General features: G+C 44.3%; 1 protein-coding gene across 1 annotated transcript in view; it reads right to left on the reverse strand.

The window, feature by feature from the left end:
• The window catches only part of LOC126210306 (zinc finger protein 26-like), a 93,498-nt gene that overhangs the window by 58,772 nt on the left and 11,653 nt on the right, over positions 1–23,073 (reverse strand). The window contains exon 3 of the mRNA XM_049939502.1: positions 8,900–9,073. Within this exon, the coding sequence (XP_049795459.1) occupies positions 8,900–9,073 (174 nt within the window). The remainder of the gene's footprint in view (positions 1–8,899; positions 9,074–23,073) is intronic.

A 23,073-nucleotide genomic window follows, 5' to 3' on the forward strand; every position in this document is an offset into this window, starting at 1 on the left:
TATACGCCCTCGCTCAAAGTCCGTCAACTGCACATACGGTTCACGTCCACGCTGTCGCGGCATGCTACCAGTGTTAAAGACTGCGATGGAGCTCCGTATGCCACGGCAAACTGGCTGACACTGACGGCGGCGGTGCACAAATGCTGCGGAGCTAGCGCCATTCGACGGCCAACACCGCGGTTCCTGGTGTGTCCGCTGTGCCGTGCGTGTGATCATTGCTTGTACAGCCCTCTCGCAGTGTCCGGAGCAAGTATGGTGGGTCTGACACACCGGTGTCAATGTGTTCTTTTTTCCATTTCCAGGAGTGTATATATATATACACACACCAAACAAAAGCGCTGGCAGGTCGATAGACACACAAACAAACACAAACATACGCACAAAATTCTAGCTTCGCAACAAACGGTTGCTTCGTCAGGAAAGAGGGAAGGAGAGGGAAAGATGAAAGGAAGTGGGTTTTAAGGGAGAGGGTAAGGAGTCATTCCAATCCCGGGAGCGGAAAGACTTACCTTAGGGGGAAAAAAGGACGGGTATACCTCGCACACACACACATATCCATCCGCATATACACAGACACAAGCAGACATGTGTCTGTGTATATGCGGATGGATATGTGTGTGTGTGCGCGAGGTATACCCGTCCTTTTTTCCCCCTAAGGTAAGTCTTTCCGCTCCCGGGCTTGGAATGACTCCTTACCCTCTCCCTTAAAACCCACTTCCTTTCATCTTTCCCTCTCCTTCCCTCTTTCCTGACAATGCAACCGTTTGTTGCGAAAACTAGAATTTTGTGTGTATGTTTGTGTTTGTTTGTGTGTCTATCGACCTGCCAGCGCTTTTGTTTGGTAAGTCTCATCACTTTCTTTCTTTTTAGATATATTTTTTCCACGTGGAATGTTTCCCTCTGTTATATATATTCCACGTGGAAAAAATATATCTAAAAAGAAAGATGATGAGACTTACCAAACAAAAGCACTGGCAGGTCGATAGACACACAAACAAACACAAATATACACACAAAATTCAAGCTTTCGCAACAAACTGTTGCCTCATCAGGAAAGAGGGAAGGAGAGGGAAAGACGAAAGGATGTGGGTTTTAAGGGAGAGGGTAAGGAGTCATTCCAATCCCGGGAGCGGAAAGACTTACCTTAGGGGGAAAAAAGGACAGGTATACACTCACGCACACACACACATATCCATCCACACATACAGACACAAGCAGACATATTTAAAGACAAAGAGTTTGGGCAGAGATGTCAGTTGAGGTGGAAGAGTAGAGGCAAAGAAGTTGTTGAGAGACAGGTGAGGTATGAGTGGCGGCAACTTGAAATTAGCGGAGATTGAGGCCTGGCGGATAACGAGAAGAGAGGATATACTGAAGGGCAAGTTCCCATCTCCGGAGTTCGGATAGGTTGGTGTTGGTGGGAAGTATCCAGATAACCCGGACGGTGTAACACTGTGCCAAGATGTGCTGGCTGTGCACCAAGGCATGTTTAGCCACAGGGTGATCCTCATTACCAACAAACACTGTCTGCCTGTGTCCATTCATGCGAATGGACAGTTTGTTGCTGGTCATTCCCACATAGAATGCATCACAGTGTAGGCAGGTCAGTTGGTAGATCACGTGGGTGCTTTCACACGTGGCTCTGCCTTTGATCGTGTACACCTTCCGGGTTACAGGACTGGAGTAGGTGGTGGTGGGAGGGTGCATGGGACAGGTTTTGCACCGGGGGCGGTTACAAGGATAGGAGCCAGAGGGTAGGGAAGGTGGTTTGGGGATTTCATAGGGATGAACTAACAGGTTACGAAGGTTAGGTGGACGGCGGAAAGACACTCTTGGCAGAGTGGGGAGGATTTCATGAAGGATGGATCTCATTTCAGGGCAGGATTTGAGGAAGTCGTATCCCTGCTGGAGAGCCACATTCAGAGTCTGGTCCAGTCCCGGAAAGTATCCTGTCACAAGTGGGGCACTTTTGTGGTTCTTCTGTGGGGGATTCTGGGTTTGAGGGGATGAGGAAGTGGCTCTGGTTATTTGCTTCTGTACCAGGCCGGGAGGGTAGTTGCAGGATGCGAAAGCTGTTGTCAGGTTGTTGGTGTAATGTTTCAGGGATTCCGGACTGGAGCAGATTCGTTTGCCACTAAGACCTAGGCTGTAGGGAAGGGACCGTTTGATGTGGAATGGGTGGCAGCTGTCATAATGGAGGTACTGTTGCTTGTTGGTGGGTTTGATGTGGACGGACGTGTGAAGTTGGCCATTGGACAGGTGGAGGTCAACGTCAAGGAAAGTGGCATGGGATTTGGAGTAGGACCAGGTGAATCTGATGGAACCAAAGGAGTTGAGGCTGGAGAGGAAATTCTGGAGTTCTTCTTCACTGTGAGTCCAGATCATGAAGATGTCATCAATAAATCTGTACCAAACTTTGGGTTGGCAGACCTGGGTAACCAAGAAGGCTTCCTCTAAGCGACCCATGAATAGGTTGGCGTACGAGGGGGCCATCCTGGTACCCATGGCTGTTCCCTTTAATTGTTGGTATGTCTGGCCTTCAAAAGTGAAGAAGTTGTGGGTCAGGATGAAGCTGGCTAAGGTAATGAGGAAAGAGGTTTTAGGTAGGGTGGCAGGTGATCGGCGTGAAAGGAAATGCTCCATCGCAGCGAGGCCCTGGACGTGCGGAATATTTGTGTATAAGGAAGTGGCATCAATGGTTACAAGGATGGTTTCCGGGGGTAACAGATTGGGTAAGGATTCCAGGCGTTCAAGGAAGTGGTTGGTGTCTTTGATGAAGGATGGGAGACTGCATGTAATGGGTTGAAGGTGTTGATCTACGTAGGCAGAGATACGTTCTGTGGGGGCTTGGTAACCAGCTACAATGGGGCGGCCGGGATGATTGGGTTTGTGGATTTTAGGAAGAAGGTAGAAGGTTGGGGTGCGGGGTGTCGGTGGGGTCAGGAGGTTGATGGAGTCAGGTGAAAGGTTTTGCAGGGGGCCTAAGGTTCTGAGGATTCCTTGAAGCTCCGCCTGGACATCGGGAATGGGGTTACCTTGGCAAACTTTGTATGTGGTGTTGTCTGAAAGCTGACGCAGTCCCTCAGCCACATACTCCCGACGATCAAGTACCACGGTCGTGGAACCCTTGTCCGCCGGAAGAATGACGATGGATCGGTCAGCCTTCAGATCACGGATAGCCTGGGCTTCAGCAGTGGTGATGTTGGGTGTAGGATTAAGGTTTTTTAAGAAGGATTGAGATGCAAGGCTGTTTCAGCCTTGCATCTCAATCCTTCTTAAAAAACCTTAATCCTACACCCAACATCACCACTGCTGAAGCCCAGGCTATCCGTGATCTGAAGGCTGACCGATCCATCGTCATTCTTCCGGCGGACAAGGGTTCCACGACCGTGGTACTTGATCGTCGGGAGTATGTGGCTGAGGGACTGCGTCAGCTTTCAGACAACACCACATACAAAGTTTGCCAAGGTAACCCCATTCCCGATGTCCAGGCGGAGCTTCAAGGAATCCTCAGAACCTTAGGCCCCCTGCAAAACCTTTCACCTGACTCCATCAACCTCCTGACCCCACCGACACCCCGCACCCCAACCTTCTACCTTCTTCCTAAAATCCACAAACCCAATCATCCCGGCCGCCCCATTGTAGCTGGTTACCAAGCCCCCACAGAACGTATCTCTGCCTACGTAGATCAACACCTTCAACCCATTACATGCAGTCTCCCATCCTTCATCAAAGACACCAACCACTTCCTTGAACGCCTGGAATCCTTACCCAATCTGTTACCCCCGGAAACCATCCTTGTAACCATTGATGCCACTTCCTTATACACAAATATTCCGCACGTCCAGGGCCTCGCTGCGATGGAGCATTTCCTTTCACGCCGATCACCTGCCACCCTACCTAAAACCTCTTTCCTCATTACCTTAGCCAGCTTCATCCTGACCCACAACTTCTTCACTTTTGAAGGCCAGACATACCAACAATTAAAGGGAACAGCCATGGGTACCAGGATGGCCCCCTCGTAAGCCAACCTATTCATGGGTCGCTTAGAGGAAGCCTTCTTGGTTACCCAGGTCTGCCAACCCAAAGTTTGGTACAGATTTATTGATGACATCTTCATGATCTGGACTCACAGTGAAGAAGAACTCCAGAATTTCCTCTCCAGCCTCAACTCCTTTGGTTCCATCAGATTCACCTGGTCCTACTCCAAATCCCATGCCACTTTCCTTGACGTTGACCTCCACCTGTCCAATGGCCAACTTCACACGTCCGTCCACATCAAACCCACCAACAAGCAACAGTACCTCCATTATGACAGCTGCCACCCATTCCACATCAAACGGTCCCTTCCCTACAGCCTAGGTCTTCGTGGCAAACGAATCTGCTCCAGTCCGGAATCCCTGAAACATTACACCAACAACCTGACAACAGCTTTCGCATCCCGCAACTACCCTCCCGGCCTGGTACAGAAGCAAATAACCAGAGCCACTTCCTCATCCCCTCAAACCCAGAATCCCCCACAGAAGAACCACAAAAGTGCCCCACTTGTGACAGGATACTTTCCGGGACTGGACCAGACTCTGAATGTGGCTCTCCAGCATGGATACGACTTCCTCAAATCCTGCCCTGAAATGAGATCCAACCTTCATGAAATCCTCCCCACTCCGCCAAGAGTGTCTTTCCGCCGTCCACCTAACCTTCGTAACCTATTAGTTCATCCCTATGAAATCCCCAAACCACCTTCCCTACCCTCTGGCTCCTATCCTTGTAACCGCCCCCGGTGCAAAACCTGTCCCATGCACCCTCCCACCACCACCTACTCCAGTCCTGTAACCCGGAAGGTGTACACGATCAAAGGCAGAGACACGTGTGAAAGCACCCACGTGATCTACCAACTGACCTGCCTACACTGTGATGCATTCTATGTGGGAATGACCAGCAACAAACTGTCCATTCGCATGAATGGACACAGGCAGACAGTGTTTGTTGGTAATGAGGATCACCCTGTGGCTAAACATGCCTTGGTGCACAGCCAGCACATCTTGGCACAGTGTTACACCGTCCGGGTTATCTGGATACTTCCCACCAACACCAACCTATCCGAACTCCGGAGATGGGAACTTGCCCTTCAGTATATCCTCTCTTCTCGTTATCCGCCAGGCCTCAATCTCCGCTAATTTCAAGTTGCCGCCACTCATACCTCACCTGTCTCTCAACAACTTCTTTGCCTCTACTCTTCCACCTCAACTGACATCTCTGCCCAAACTCTTTGTCTTTAAATATGTCTGCTTGTGTCTGTATGTGTGGATGGATATGTGTGTGTGTGCGTGAGTGAATACCTGTCCTTTTTTCCCCCTAAGGTAAGTCTTTCCGCTCCCGGGATTGGAATGACTCCTTACCCTCTCCCTTAAAACCCACATCCTTTCGTCTTTCCCTCTCCTTCCCTCTTTCCTGATGAGGCAACAGTTTGTTGCGAAAGCTTGAATTTTGTGTGTATATTTGTGTTTGTTTGTGTGTCTATCGACCTGCCAGCGCTTTTGTTTGGTAAGTCTCATCATCTTTCTTTTTAGATATATATATATAAAGAAAGATAGTGATGAGACTTACCAAACAAAAGCACTGGCAGGTCGATAGACACACAAACATACACACAAAATTCTAGCTTTCGCAACAAACGGTTGCTTCGTCAGGAAAGAGGGAAGGAGAGGGAAAGATGAAAAGAAGTGGGTTTTAAGGGAGAGGGTAAGGAGTCATTCCAATCCCGGGAGCGGAAAGACTTACCTTAGGGGGAAAAAAAGGACGGGTTACACTCGCACACACACACATATCCATCCGCATATACACAGACACAAGCAGACATTTGTAAAGGCAAAGGGTTTGGGCAGAGATGTCAGTCGAGGCTGAAGTACAGAGGCATAGGTGATGTTGAAAGACAGGTGAGGTACGAGCGGCGGCAAATAGAAATTGGAGATTAGCGGAGATTGAGGCCTGGCGGATAGCGAGAAGAGAGGATATGCTGAAGGGCAAGTTTCCACCTCCGGAGTTCCGACAGGTTGGTGTTAGTGGGAAGTATCCAGATAACCCGGACGGTGTAACACTGTGCCAAGATGTGCTGGCCGTGCACCAAGGCATGTTTAGCCACAGGGTGATCCTCATATATATATATATATAGAGAGAGAGAGAGAGAGAGAGAGAGCAAGCTACTGTTCATCATACCAATTAAAAATTCTGTTTAACTCATCCCCTATCCCACCACAGTCACTCAATAATAACACATCCATGTACAACACATCACCATCAGCAAACAGACATAAATTGCAGCTTACCCTGTCTGCCAGATCATTTGTGAATATAGATAATAAGACTGATCCTATCAAACAGCCCTGGGGCAATCCTGATGATACTTTTCTTTCTGATGAACATATGAAGTTGACGACAACATACTGGGTTCTATTACTGAAGAAGTATTCGGGCCACTCACATGTATGGAAATGTAAACCATATGTTTGGAACTTCATCAGCAGCTTGCATTGGGGCACTGTGTGAAATGCTTCTCGCAAATCTATCAACACTGTGTATCATCCATGTTTTACTCCCATTTAAGGCTACAAGCCAGACAAATACTTACAGAGAAGACTTCGTAATACTTAATTTACATAGAAGTTTAACATACCTCACATTTTCAGAAAATGTTTTTCTTGTTATCACTGGTATGCATTTTATATCCTCTTTTTATTGCTATCATTGTTATCCTACATTCAAAATCAGTTAACTCATGACATGCTGCTACGTGCACTACATACCCAACCATAACAGAATTCTCAGACATTGTGTTTATACTCTAGCTGCAACATTAGAGCACCATATGTGTCACATCTCCAAATTGGACATTTTCCTTGATGTTCTGGCCACTCAATTTATTACCTGAAATCATTTATGCTATTTGTTTTAATTCCATTAGTTTCAATTTTGATCAGATTTCTGCGAATTATGTAGTGACTTAAATTTTTTCTGTTGCACCCGAGAAAAACAAACAAATATGCACACTGATTACTATCAGCTGGTAACTCCATCATACTACCCAACAATGAAAACATTCTCAGTTTCCACTGGATGGCATGTAAAAAAAGGCCAACTCCTGAATTTCAAATTTCCCTCTTTGATAAAGTTATAAATAATATATAAGTACCTGTGGTTGGTGTTGCAGAAAATATAGCGTTCTTAAATAGTTTGATAATTGGCACATGTTCATGAAGAAGAAAAAATTTGCATTTGTGATAAATGTGAATACAAATGTGAATTTAGGCTCAAAACGTGAAAATGTGAAGTTAAGTAATAAATGCTATTTCATAGCTAATTGTATGCAGATCAAGTAATGTGTCAGAGATAGTTTTAAGTAGCTTTATTTTGTGCATATTAATATCGATGAATTGCCAATTTCATGTTACGTACTGCACAACATCTGGCACAGCATGCAACATGTCAACAAATAATTCAATTGCACTCTGTGTTTCAGTGATTGTTAATTCCGTGTGTCACTTCTGCTTTTGTAGACATAATCACCCTAAACATAAAATTGTCTGCTAGCTACCTTTCACAGCAATCAGAAAGAAATATACTGTATACTGGTCAATGTCATTTGATTTCTATTGATTTAGCTACTCTTCAACATCAGCCACCATACAGAGAATCTCTCTGAAATGTGTGGATAAAGTTAATTTTAGTTCTATTACTTCTGCTGCAAATACCACACCGGTTCCTCGTGTTGTCAAATATAGGTTACACAGCTATGAAAGCACATAAAAGGCCTCTGCAAAATACTTATCAGGGCTTATATGCTACAGCTTCAAAAGTACTGTTCCGCAGATTTTCTAACTGTTAAACTGGCTGGGTCAATAAAAAAAAAATGTTGAGGAACACCACAAACCAGAGAAGCAATCTTTCAGTGGCAAGAAAATGCTGCCATACCTCAACAGAAACTAATCATTTGCTGGAAATTTGAAGATCACCAAAAGAATAAAACGATGAAAGGGTAATTTTGGGAAAAAAAAACAACTTTTGAAGTCCAAGCAAAAGGAAATATTTCATCTGGAAATCTCTTGTTGTGGGGATTACAAATTATGTATTCTCTTTTATTATTATTATTATTGTAGAAGTTGAAGATACTGCTTCATTTGCAAGGTTTTTTATTTTTATTTTTCAGTACTTAAAGCACGACCATTTTCAGGCTCTCACATGCCCGCCATCAGGTGTGATATTGGAAAGAAACAAGAGACCAAAGTTAATTACAATTTTTACATGCTGTAGTAGATAAGAAAAAGCTTTTAATATTTTAGAAAACAATGAAACAGTTAAATGGAACTTCTTTTTTGCTTTTTCATATAAACTCTGGCATGTAAAAATTATTATTAGCTTCCGTCTCTCTGTTTTCTTTCAGTATCATACCTTATGATCGTCATGTAAGAGCTCAAAACCAGTAGCGTTAAAACTAAAAAGAACTTCACAACTGAAGCGGTATCTTTAACCTCTAATGCTCAGTTGTGAATGTTCCTCCAGCAGGATTATCATCATCATCATCATCATCATCATCTCCAAGCAATTGTATTTTTGATATATACTCACTACTCACAATGAACTTCATCTTCAAGCACATAAACAGTTTCCAAAATTTTATACATCCAGAGATATATTAGGTGATCATAAGGCATGTGGTATGAATACAATATGATTCTGAGAAGTAAAAGGACACATTCTTTCAAGTTTATATGTTTAATAATTTCTAAGAATAGATGCTACATTATCAGGTCCCTACTTATGAAGAAGACAACACATAAACCAAGACTATCTTTATAATAGCATTGTTTGCTGTTCTGTTAAAAATTGCAGTTTCTATACTCACAGGCTCGACCCTAATGGTGACCGGACTCCCACTAACCAGGGGGCAGCTTCCCTCCTCATCCCAGTCAGCATCACCATCAGCGTCGGCATCACCATCAGCATCAGCATCACCATCAGCATCGCTGTACGATCCTTCTCCGTTGGCATCTTTGGTCGATTGTGACCCATCGTCATCCTAACATGTAACAACAAGACACAATGCTATTAACACAATATGACAAATATATGGGATCTTTAGGTAATTACATACGTACTTTGCCATTTCTCTCTTATCGTGTCAACATTAACATATAAATTGAAGAGATAAATACAAACATTCATAGTAACATAAAAAATACATGTGGTAAAGCAATAAATGAAACAGATGTAAAATGATAGAAAAGCAACCACTTACCTATAGAGGACTGGAGTACAGTGCGTAGATACACGTAATAGGAAACAGTTAATGCTAGCTTTCAAGCTCTTGCTCTTTTTCTAGAAAGCATTCACACAGACACAAAATGTATACAACCACTGTAGCTACGAGACTGATTTTTGAACATAAGTTACTGAAAGCAGTTGCTTGGGTAGAAGGATACAGGGAGTGGTTAGGAAAGGATGCACGAGGCAAGGGGGGAACGGCAGGGTAATGTGAGGCGGTCTTTCACCAGATCACTCAGCAGCTGTAAAACAATATGAAAGGAGTTCACAGGGTAGAGCATACATGGGGAAGGGACAGGGAGAGGGGTGGGGGGTGAGGATGGCAGGGATGAAAGGAGAGGAAGTTTGTGATGAAGAGGAAGACAGGAAAATGAGACAAAAGAGTACGGTTGAGAAGTGGGAAAATGGGGGAGGGGATGGAGATGGAATTCTGAGATGGAGAGAGAGAGAGAGAGAGAGAGAGAGAGAGAGAGAGAGAGAGAGAGAGAGAGAGAGAGATGACATGAGTGTGGGGAGAGAAAGAGTGATGGGGGAAGGCAGTATACAATCTGGATGGGGAAGAAGAAGTGTGGACAGAAGAGGTGGGAAAAGGTAAGATGAGACTGTGGAAAACAAGTTAGTGGATTGCACAAGTGCAGGACATTCTGTATAGACAATTCTCACCAATGGGATTTGGAGAAGCTTTTGTTCTTAACACGGTCCAGTCACAGGTATCTCTTACCCAATGACAGGCAGAGCTACATGTGAAACCAGCCACATTGTATATCAGCTCTGCTGTACAGCATTCCATATGGGCATAACAAGTAACCAACTGTCCATTTGCAAAAATAGCCATTGACAAACTTGACCATCCAGGTGCCGATCGTGCTGTGCACCACAACACTAATGACTTTAACAGCTGTTTCACTATACAGGCCATTTGGATACGTACTCCCTTCCAGCACAAGTTTCTCTGAACTACACAGGTGGGAATTCTTTTTCCGCATCCTGCACTCTCACAATGCCCCTGGCCTAAACCTCTGCTAACCCGTTCCCTCTGCCTCACCTTGCCTTTTCCACTACCACCTTCCCCTGCACCCCTCCCCTCCCCCCTCTCTATCCTTCATATACTCTATCCTCTAAACTCCTTTCATCTTGTTGTACAGCTGCTGAGTCATCTGGTGAAAGAACTGTTTCAACACCCTACCCACCTCCATATACCTAGGCAACTGCTTTCAATAACCAATATTTAATGATCAGTATCACAGCGTGCATCCATGGTCTAGGGGACAGCGTCTTTGATAATCAGGACTGGCGGTCGAAGACTTCCAGCGTACGAAGTCACCCTCGTACTGCCAATGGCCTTGTTAAAAAGGGTGGAGGAGCAGACAGAGGTTCAGGGCACTATCTCATCCTAGGTGTGGGAAACTGCCCCTAAAGGCGGAACAATCAGTAGTGATCAATGGCACGAGGATGCAGAAGGCAATGGAAACCACTGCATAAAGACATGAAACGTGTATCTACAGGACATGTGGCCTGTAATTGAAAAGTGCCATGATGATCTCTCTGTTGGCAAAAGATTCCGGAATAGTCACCCATTTGGATCTCTGGGAGGGGGCTGCCAAAGGTAGAGGTGACCATGAGGAGAACGATCGAATAATCAATGAAAGGATAATGTTCTACAAATCAGGGTGTGGAATGTCAGAAGCTTGAATGTAATAGGGAAACTAGTAAATCTGAAAAGGGAAATGCAAAGGCTCAATCTAGATATAGTAGGGGTCAGTGAGTGAAATGGAAAGAAGACAAGGATTTCTGGTCAGATGAGTACAGGGTAATATCAACAGCAGCAGAAAATCGTATAACAGGAGTAGGATTTGTTATGAATATGAAGGTAGGGGAGAGAGAGTGTTACTGGGAACAGTTCAGTGATAGAGTTGTTCAGGTATATATGCAGATGTCGCAAGCTGAAGATGAAGAGAGAGAAAGTATATGAGGATATCGAAAGGGTAATATAGTACATAAAGGGAAGCGAAAAGCTAATAACCATGGGAGACTGGAATGCATTTGTAGGGGAAGGAGTAGAAGAAAATGTTACAGGAGAATATGGGCTTGGAACAAGGAATGAGAGAGGAGAAAGACCAATTGAGTTCTGTAACAAATTTCAGCTAGCAATAGTGAATACTCCATTCAAGACTCACAAGAGGAGGAGGTATACTTGGAAAAGGTCGAGTGATTCAGGAAGATTTCAGTTAGAATACAATCATGGTCAGACAGAGGTTCCGAAATCAGATACTGGATTGTAAGGTATACCCAGGAGCAGACATAGATTCAGATCACAATATAGTGGTGATGAAGAGTAGGCTGAAGTTTAAGACATTAGTCAGAAAGAATCAATACGCAAACAAGTGGGATACAGAAGTACTAAGGAATGACGAGATACGGTTGAAGTTCTCTTACACTATAGATACAGCAATAAGGAATAGCTCAGTAGGGAGTACAGTTGAACAGGCATGGACATCTCTAACAGAGGCCATCACAGAAGTTGGAAAGAAAGACATTCTGTAGGTACAAAGAAGGTAACTGCGAAGAAGCCATGGGTAACAACAGAAATACTTCATTTGATCGATGAAAAGAGGAAGCACAAAAATGTTCCAGGAAACTCAGGAATACAGAAATACAAGTCACTGAGGAATGAAATAAATAGGAAATGCAGGGAACCTAAGATGAAATGGGTGCATGAAAAATGTGAAGAAATCAAAAAAGAAATGATTGTCGGAAGGACAGACTCAGCATACAGGAAAGTCAAAGCAACCTTCAGTGAGTAATATTGTGTAGTAATATTAAGAGTGCAACGGGAATTCCACTGCTAAATGCAGAGGAGAGAGCGGATAGGTGGAAGGAATACACTGAAAGCCTCTATGACGGGGAAGTTTTGTATGACGTGATAGAAGAGGAAACAGGAGTCAATTTAGAAGAGATAGGGGATCCAGTATTAGAATCAGAATTTCAAAAAGCTTTGGAGGACTTAAGATCAAATACAGCAGAAGGGATAGGTAACATGCCATCAGAATTTCTAAAATCAATGGGGAAAGTGGCAACAAAATGACTGTTCACATTGGTGTGTAGAATGTGTGAGTCTGGGGACACACCATCTGACTTTCGGAAAAGCATCACCCACACAGTTCCGAAGACTGCAAGAGTTGACAAGTGCGAGAATTATCACACAATCAGCTTAACAGCTCATGCATCCAAGTTGCTGACAAGAACAATATACATAAGAATGGAAAAGAACATTGAGGATGTGCTAGATGATGATCAGTTTGTGTTTAGAAAAGGTAAAGGCATGAGAGAGGCAATTCTGAATTGCAGTTGATAGTGGAAGCAAGACCACAGTAAAATCAAGACACATTCATACGATTTGTCGACTTGGAAAAAGCCTTCGACAATGTAAAATTATGCAAGATGTTCGGAATTCTGAAGAAAAGAGGGGAAAGCTATAGGGAGAGATGGAAAATACACAAGATGTACAAGAGCCAAGAGGGAATAATAAGAGAGGATGACCAAGAACGAAGTGCTCGTATTAAGAAGGGTGTAAGACAAGGCTGTAGCCTTTTGCCCCTACTCTTCAATCTGTACATCGAAGAAGCAATGATGGAAATAAAAGAAAGGTTCAGGAGTGGAATGAAAATACAAGGTGAAAGGATATCAATGATATGATTCGCTGATAACACTGCTATCCTGAGTGAAAGTGAAGAAGAATTAAATGATCTGCTGAACGGAATGAACAGTCTAATGAGTACACAGTATGGTTTGAGAGTAAATCAGAGAAAGACGAAGGTAATGAGAAGTAGTAGAAGTGAGAACTGCGAGAAACTTAACATCAGGATTGATGGTCACGAAATAGATGAAGTTAAGGAATTCTACCACCTAGGCAGTAAAATAACCAATGGTGGATGGAGCAAGGAGGACATCAAAAGCAGACTAGCAATGGCAAAAAGGGCATTCCTGGTCAAGAGAAGTCAACTAATATCAAACACAGACCTTAATTTGAGGAAGAAATTTCTAAGAATGTACGACTGGAGTACAGCATTGTATGGCAGTGAAACATGGACTGTGGGAAAACTGGAACAGAAGAGAAGCGAAGCATTTGAAATGTAATGATGCAGACCAAAGCTGAAAATTAGGTGGACTGATAAGGTAAGGATTGAGGTTCTGTGCAGAATCAGAGATGAAAGGAATATGTGGAAAACACTGATAAGGAGAAGGGACAGGATGATAGGACATCTGCTAAGACATGAGGGAATGACTTCCATGGTACTAGAGTGAACTGTAGAGGACAAAACTGTAGAGGAAGACAGAGATTGGAATACATCCACACATCCACCAAATAATTGAGGACATGGGCAGAGAGTGCATCAAACCAGTCAGAAGACTAATGAGCCCCAAAATCACAGTGTGGATGTGTGTCTTTGGGTGTCTGATAAGGAGAATATGGCAAGTGTCAGAACTTGATTTCCCAGAAACTTCACTCAGTGGAAGAGAGGTCAAAATAAGCAAACATGTCAGCTTATCTGTAGATACTCAACCATTTCTGAAAAAAAAAAAACAAAGACCAAAATTTTCAAGGTATTTTCCAGGTACTTTGTGTGGCTTTTACCACACAATATAGTCAGACAATATGGTGGTACATTGGTTAGCATCACACCTTCTTAATTTTATGTTCCATGCTCAAAACCTGATTATTACTTTTATTTTTGTTTTTCATTTGTACAACCATGTCTGTAGAAGATTACTACAAGAATGTTTTCCAGTGTATATTGATATAACATTGTCCTTATTCAAATATCAGAATATCTGCATACCAAACATTTCTGTGATCGGTATCATCCAAGGAAACACATCAAATCTTACTGGAGAATAAACATGTGAATAAAATATAAGAATTGATATGAGAATGAACTATCAGAGTATGAGAATTTAAAAAGATCGTAACCCATCAGTATACCAGACACACATACAGGGTGAACATTAATAAAACTCAAAAACTGCAGTGATGGATTCCTGACTGGAAACGAAAGGAAAAATGTTCTTATGAACATGTGACCAGAAATTGACAGTGTGTGCGCACAGCAACAACAAATCATCCCCGAACACAGTAAACAGCTGCATCACATCCACATCACAACAGAGATGTTCAATATGAACTTCATGCAATGCAATGCATGCATTCAGACACCTTATCATGGATTCATGCACTCTTTGGCACATTCCAGCCTCTCTCCAAAATTAATCACAGGCACTGTGAGCATGCTGTTGAAGGGTCTGAATGTCAGAAACTGGTTCAGCATACACAACGCTTTTCAGATGTGTCCAGAGGTAAAAATCCAGGGGGTGTTGTGCGATGCGGTACTCGTTTTGGTATAGCCGTACTACGTCTCGAACATTTCCAACTGCCTGGTTGTACGCAAAAACCGTCTCGGCCTGATTCCGACATGTATACTGGACCATTCTGATGTTTACAGTATACTGTGTCAATCACACAGCCTGCAACATACAACAAATACATGGCACGTGGTCACTAGAACCATCAATTGGCGGAACCATCTACCATGGCCACGATGCATTTCTGAGCACATGTTCATAGGACCATTTTTCCTCCATTTCCAATCAGGAATCAATCCTTGCAGTTTTTCCATTTTGTTAATGTTCATCCCATATACTATATAGTAAATGTGTGATAATTATTGTAAAATCCAATTGTAATTTTACAATTAATATAGCACCCTTGTATCCCCTAATTTGATAAGAAACATTTGTATAGTAATCTTCTATGGACACTGGTAGATAGCTGAAAACAATAAAAATAAAAGAAACAAAAACAGTGATTTGAAACACAGGATGCAAAATTAAGAAGCTGCTACACTAACTACTGAGACACCATTCTGTCTGAAGATATCACACAGTAAAAGGCACATATAGTATCTCAAAAATATCTTGTGAACAACTGAGTATCTGAAGATAAGCCGAGGCACATGTTCGCTTACTTTGCCCCTTTCTTTCACCGAGCGAGGGAAGTATCAAAAAATTGCTTACGTTTCCTATTTTTGCTCACTACTGTCTTATACACTCCTGGAAATTGAAATAAGAACACCGTGAATTCATTGTCCCAGGAAGGGGAAACTTTATTGACACATTCCTGGGGTCAGATACATCTCATGATCACACTGACAGAACCACAGGCACATAGACACAGGCAACAGAGCATGCACAATGTCGGCACTAGTAGTGTATATCCACCTTTCGCAGCAATGCAGGCTGCTATTCTCCCATGGAGACAATCGTAGAGATGCTGGATGTAGTCCTGTGGAACGGCTTGCCATGCCATTTCCACCTGGCGCCTCAGTTGGACCACCGTTCGTGCTGGACGTGCAGACCGCATGAGACGACGCTTCATCCAGTCCCAAACATGCTCAATGGGGGACAGATCCGGAGATCTTGCTGGCCAGGGTAGTTGACTTACACCTTCTAGAGCACGTTGGGTGGCACGGGATACATGCGGACGTGCATTGTCCTGTAGGAACAGCAAGTTCCCTTGCCGGTCTAGGAATGGTAGAACGATGGGTTCGATGACGGTTTGGATGTACCGTGCACTATTCAGTGTCCCCTCGACGATCACCAGTGGTGTACGGCCAGTGTAGGAGATCGCTCCCCACACCATGATGCCGGGTGTTGGCCCTGTGTGCCTCGGTCGTATGCAGTCCTGATTGTGGCGCTCACCTGCACGGCACCAAACACGCATACGACCATCATTGGCACCAAGGCAGAAGCGACTCTCATCGCTGAAGACGACACGTCTCCATTCGTCCCTCCATTCACGCCTGTCGCGACACCACTGGAGGCGGGCTGCACGATGTTGGGGCGTGAGCGGAAGACGGCCTAACGGTGTGCGGGACCGTAGCCCAGCTTCATGGAGACGGTTGCGAATGGTCCTCGCCGATACCCCAGGAGCAACAGTGTCCCTAATTTGCTGGGAAGTGGCGGTGCGGTCCCCTACGGCACTGCGTAGGATCCTACGGTCTTGGCATGCATCCGTGCGTCGCTGCGGTCCGGTCCCAGGTCGACGGGCACGTGCACCTTCCGCCGACCACTGGCGACAACATTGATGTACTGTGGAGACCTCACGCCCCACGTGTTGAGCAATTCGGCGGTACGTCCACCCGGCCTCCTGCATGCCCACTACACGCCCTCGCTCAAAGTCCGTCAACTGCACATACGGTTCACGTCCACGCTGTTGCGTCATGCTACCAGTGTTAAAGACTGCGATGGAGCTCCGTATGCCACGGCAAACTGGCTGACACTGACGGCGGCGGTGCACAAATGCTGCGCAGCTAGCGCTATTCGATGGCCAACACCGCGGTTCCTGGTGTGTCCGCTGTGCCGTGCGTGTGATCATTGCTTGTACAGCCCTCTCGCAGTGTCCGGAGCAAGTATGGTGGGTCTGACACACCGGTGTCAATGTGTTCTTTTTTCCATTTCCAGGAGTGTAGAATCATATTTTGGGATAATTCTTCGCTGAGAAAAATGTGTTTGTTGCACAGAAGCCTGTAATAAGGATAATGTGTTGTTTCCAGTCCAGAATCTCTTGTAGACAGCTCTTTATATGTTTTAAGTATATTGCCTTGTCATCATATAAAATACTTAAATTACTAAAAGTACCAACATTTCGGCTGAGTTGCAACCACCTTCCTCAGTGAAAATACTGATTAACTGGGATGTGGTCACATGAGTATATTACATTGCTGGCACTGTCACTACATCTACATCCATACTCCGCAAGCCACCTGATGGTGTGTGGCGGAGGGTACTTTGAGTATCTCTATTGGTTCTCCCTCCTATTCCAGTCTCGTATTGTACGTGGAAAGAAAGATTGTCGGTATGCCTCTGTGTGGGCTCTAATCTCTCTGATGTTATCCTCACGGTCTCTTAGCGAGATATACGTAGGAGTGAGCAATATACCGCTTGACTCCTTGGTGAAGGTATGTTCTCAAAACTTCAACAAAAGCCCCTACCGAGCTACTGAGCATCTCTCCTGCAGAGTCTTCCACTGGAGTTTATCTATCATCTCTGTAACGCTTTCGTGATTACTAAATGATCCTGTAAGGAAGCGCGCTGCTCTCCGTTGGTTCTTCTCTAACTTTTCTATCAACCCTATCTGGTACGGATCCCACACTGGTGAGCAGTATTCAAGCAGTGGGTGAACAAGCGTACTGTAACCTACTTCCTTTGTTTTCAGATTGTATTTCTTTAGGATTCTTCCAATGAATCTCAGTCTGGCATCTGCTTTACTGACGATCAACTTTATATGATCATTCCATTTTAAATCACTCCTAATGCGAATTCCCAGATAATTTATGGAATTAACTGCTTCCAGTTGATGACCTGCTATATTGTATCTAAATGATAAGGGATCTTTCTTTCTATGTATTCGCAGCACTTTACACTTGTCTACATTGAGAATCAATTGACATTCCCTGCACCATGCGTCATTTCGCTGCAGATTCTCCTGCATTTCAGTACAATTTTCCATTGTTACAGCCTCTCGATATACCACAGCATCATCCGCAAAAAGCCTCAGTGAACTTCCGATGTTATCCACAAGGTCATTTATCTTCAATAAAATTCTTCAGGATATCAGACCGCATCGTCATAATTTAAAATGCGCCAACGTTTCGGCCAGCGTTGCAGCTAGCCTTCATCAGGGCCTTACGTTAACTGCTAAATGAACACACTTGGTTCCTTAAATAGCTGCACGAGAAAACCGTGTCGTTACTTGATTGGCTGTAAAAGGAGGAGGAGGAGGGGTGAAAGGTATGCTTTATTGGTGTTTCCCTTATTATCTGTCATTGGTTGAAATAGCTGTTTTCTATTGGTCTTTATATTAATCCACCCCATTGGAGGAGACGGACGAATAGCGAACAGGTGATGGCTGTGACGTCACACTGTTTCCATGCTGTCCAGAAACCGGCTGCGGCATGCCGGGAGTTACAGAGGAGTTACAGAACTTCCACAAGCACCTTAACCAACAGCATAGGAAAATTCAGTTTACAATGGAAACAGAGAAGAATGGGGTGCTGCCTTTTCTCGACGTGGAAGTTTATCGAAAACCTGATGGTAAACTTGGCCACAAAGTGTACAGGAAACCAACCAATACGGACAGGTACCTTCACGCCTCCTCCCACCATCACCCCACGCAGAAGAAGTCCACCCTGCACATGCTAACGAAGAGAGCGTACAGGATAAGCGACGAAGAACATCTGAAGACAGAACTTGAACGCCTCAGGTCCATCTTCGGAACTAATGGCTATGGGAAGCAGATGATAGACAGCACCATGTCGACAAGGGAGAAGACTAATAGGGAAGAGGAGAAGGAGGCACAGAGCATTGCTGTGTTACCATATGTACAAGGGGTCACCGAACGTATTGGCAAAATTCTACGAAAAGCCAACATCAAACCAATTTTCCGAAGCAGAAACAAAATATCAGACATGCTCGGTTCTACCAAGGATGCAGTTGACAAACTACACACAGCTGGCGTGTATGAAATTGGTTGTGCGTGTGGATTAGTCTACATAGGTGAGACGGGACGTCCGATTAGCACAAGGCTCTCGGAACATGAAAGATATATCCGCCTGAAACAACACACTAAGTCAGCAGTGGCAGAACACCAAGACAAGTGCGGGAAACCAATATTTTTTCAAGAAGCCCGCGTCCTGGCGAAACAGCCTCTCACTTTCAAAAGAAAGATTAGAGAGGCGATAGAAATAGCCAAAAGACCCGCCAATATGAATAGAGAGGACGGGTACAAGCTTCCGAGGTCTTGGCTGCCTGCAATAGCAGGGCTACGGAGCGACAGCCAATTTTTTCAAGAAGCCCGCGTCCTGGCGAAACAGCCTCTCACTTTCAAAAGAAAGATTAGAGAGGCGATAGAAATAGCCAAAAGACCCGCCAATATGAATAGAGAGGACGGGTACAAGCTTCCGAGGTCTTGGCTGCCTGCAATAGCAGGGCTACGGAGCGACGGCAGAGCCGTGGCGGCCCATGCAGACACGCGGAGAGCCGCAGTAGTGGTCGCGAGCACACAAAGCAATGGCATGCCGCAGCCGGTTTCTGGACAGCATGGAAACAGTGTGACGTCACAGCCATCACCTGTTCGCTATTCGTCCGTCTCCTCCAATGGGGTGGATTAATATAAAGACCAATAGAAAACAGCTATTTCAACCAATGACAGATAATAAAGGAAACACCAATAAAGCATACCTTTCACCCCTCCTCCTCCTCCTTTTACAGCCAATCAAGTAACGACACGGTTTTCTCGTGCAGCTATTTAAGGAACCAAGTGTGTTCATTTAGCAGTTAACGTAAGGCCCTGATGAAGGCTAGCTGCAACGCTGGCCGAAACGTTGGCGCATTTTAAATTATGACGATGCGGTCTGATACCCTGAAGAATTTTATTGAAGAAGACAACGGCCGCGGAAGCCTACGCTTACAAGGTCATTTATGTACAGGGCTATTACAAATGATTGAAGCGATTTCATAAATTCACTGTAGCTCCATTCATTGACATATGGTCACGACACACTACAGATAAGTAGAAAAACTCAAAGTTTTGTTCGGCTGAAGCCGCACTTCAGGTTTCTGCCGCCAGAGCGCTCGAGAGCGCAGTGAGACAAAATGGTGACAGGAGCCGAGAAAGCGTATGTCGTGCTTGAAATGCACTCACATCAGTCAGTCATAACGGTGCAACGCCACTTCAGGACGAAGTTCAACAAAGATCCACCAACTGCTAACTCCATTCGGTGATGGTATGCGCAATTTAAAGCTTCTGGATGCCTCTGTAAGGGGAAATCAACGGGTCGGCCTGCAGTGAGCGAAGAAATGGTTGAACGCATTACAGGACACGTGTATCTGGACATTCTGGAAAATTGGCTCATGCCACAACTGGAGACCGACAGCGCCGACTTCATCTTTCAACAGGATGGTGCTCCACCGCACTTCCACCATGATGTTCGGCATTTCTTAAACAGGAGATTGGAAAACCGATGGATTGGTTGTGGTGGAGATCATGATCAGCAATTCATGTCATGGCCTCCACGCTCTCCCGACTTAACCACATGCGATTTCTTTCTGTGGGGTTATGTGAAAGATTCAGTGTTTAAACCTCCTCTACCAAGAAACGTGCCAGAACTGCGAGCTCGCATCAACGATGCTTTCGAACTCATTGATGGGGACATGCTGCGCCGAGTGTGGGAGGAACTTGATTATCGGCCTGATGCCTGCCGAATCACTAAAGGGGCACATATCGAACATTTGTGAATGCCTAAAAAAACTTTGAGTTTTTGCATGTGTGTGCAAAGCATTGTGAAAATATCTCAAATAATAAAGTTATTGTAGAGCTGTGAAATCGCTCCAATCATTTGTAATAACACTGTATATTGTGAATAGCAACGATCCTACGACACTCCCCTGCAGCACACCTGAAATCACTCTTACTTCGGAAGACTTCTGTCCATTGAGAATGACATGCTGCGTTCTGTTATCTAGGAACTCTTCAATCCAATCACACAATTGGTCTGATAGTCCATATGCTCACACGATCGTCTTTTTCTAAACCCATGCTGATTCCTTATACTCGAACATAATATGTGTTCCAAAATTCTACAACTGATCGACGTTAGAGATATAGGTCTATAGTTCTGCACATCTGTTTGACGTCCCTTCTTGAAAACGGTGATGACCTGTGCCCTTTTCCAATCCTTTGGAACACTACGCTCTTCTAGAGACCTACAGTACACTGCTGCAAGAAGGGGGGCAGATTCCTTCGCGTACTCTGTGTAAAATCGAACTGGTATCCCATCAGGTCCAGTGGTAATTCCTCTTTTGAGCGATTTTAATTGTCTCTCTATCCCTCTGTCATCTTTTCGATATCTACCATTTTGTTATCTGTGCGACAATCTAGAGAAGGAACTACAGTGCAGTCTTCCTCTGTGAAGCAGCTTTGAAAAAAGACATTTAGTATTTCAGCCTTTAGTCTGTCACTCTCTGTTTCAGTACCATTTTGGTCACAGAGTATCTGGACATTTTGTTTTGATCCACCTACCGCTTTGACATTAAGACCAAAATTTCTTAGGATTTTCTGCCATGTCAGTACATAGAACTTTACTTTCGAATTCATTGAACTCCTCTCGCATGGCCCTCCTCACATTACATTTCGCTTCGTGTAATTTTTGTTTGTCTGCAAGACTTTGACTATATTTATGTTTGCTGTGAAGTTCCCTTTGCTTCCGCAGCAGTTTTCTAACTCTGTTGTTGTACCACGGTGGCTCTTTTCCATCTCTTACAATCTTACGATCACTAGACCAATGCCATCACATTTATTAGATTTTAGTGGTCTTAAAATAAAACTGGTGGGTATAAGGGGAGAGGGGGCCATAAGGGGGCTGACTACCTGTGGTTTGCACAGCTTGCTGGCAATTGGTAATCTGCTGCAAATCAGTGACAAGCTACTGTGGGCCGTGTTTCCCTGCTGCTAGTAGCAGAGAGACGTCGCCACTCGTGCGTACGGTGTTTGTCGGGCTGGTCGTGACAGTGTCCAATGAAGCTGCTGCCCTGCAATTACACGTGGCCCCTCACACCGGGATTGCTGGCAGCCAGGCAGCTGGGAGCCTGTATCCATCATCCCTGTTGATGATATCAGGCTGTTTCAGGGTTTCAATTGACTCTGTTATTTTTACTGTGTGCATCCACAGCTCTCTCATCAGTGCCTGTGCCTCTCAAAACTCGACAACCTGCCCACAATCGCAACAGTGCTCCGTTAGAGCCAATGTGTTGTATCGCCTCAACTGAACACGGTACTCGTGCACTTCTACACTGATGTTAATAGACTCCGGTTTCCCCCCTGGCGGTGGCACTCCACTCACATTGCATCTTACATATATCGGCAGATTTGAGGAGTTTATTGCATCCTTAGTGGAACCTGCCAAATCCCGGATCCTGCAGACACTTTGGAAGACAGATCTGACATCTACTCAGTGAAGCACATTGCCAACGCAATCACCGACACCCTTGACGTACAGTAAAGGTAAGCACACCACTGGCAGCTGTTCTGTTATTTCACTTTCTGTATCTGACTTCCTGCTGAACTTGTACTTTGTACAAGTATATCTTCTTGTTTTCTTGTCATATCTGTCCAAAATGTCCATACATCTTAGCATTTTAAATATTTTGTAAGATGACCAATTAATACACCTAGAATGCTTTTAGTGAGCTCTTTAAACAGTTGTGCATTCTGACAGTAGCCTCACAGGTACATCTTTAATGTTTCTGGTCCATCAATCCTCAGATGCTATTAATACAGGTGTTTATAAATTAGTTATACAGAAGTAACCTTTAATTGTGAAAATGGTTAGTAACTTACAGAAATGTTTGATACAGTACTAAATGCAGAATACTTCAAGTTTTATTTCCACCTAACACTGTTAGATCCTGATGTTCCCACTACATGGCGTGAGTGAATAAGTTATTAAAACATTCATCACGGAGTCACAGAACAGTGCAGGGCGCACACAGTGTTATTTATGGTTTCAAGAATCCAAATCTGCTACTACAGTTCAGGAAAAATTCAGAACCAATTATCACACGCCAACATCTCAAAGACAAACTGTTTTTAATTAGTGCAGATGTTTCACCAAAACTGGCTTTGTATCACATAAGATGATG

This window comes from Schistocerca nitens, chromosome 10, assembly GCF_023898315.1.
Source record: "Schistocerca nitens isolate TAMUIC-IGC-003100 chromosome 10, iqSchNite1.1, whole genome shotgun sequence".
NCBI classification, from domain to species: Eukaryota; Metazoa; Arthropoda; class Insecta; order Orthoptera; family Acrididae; genus Schistocerca; species Schistocerca nitens.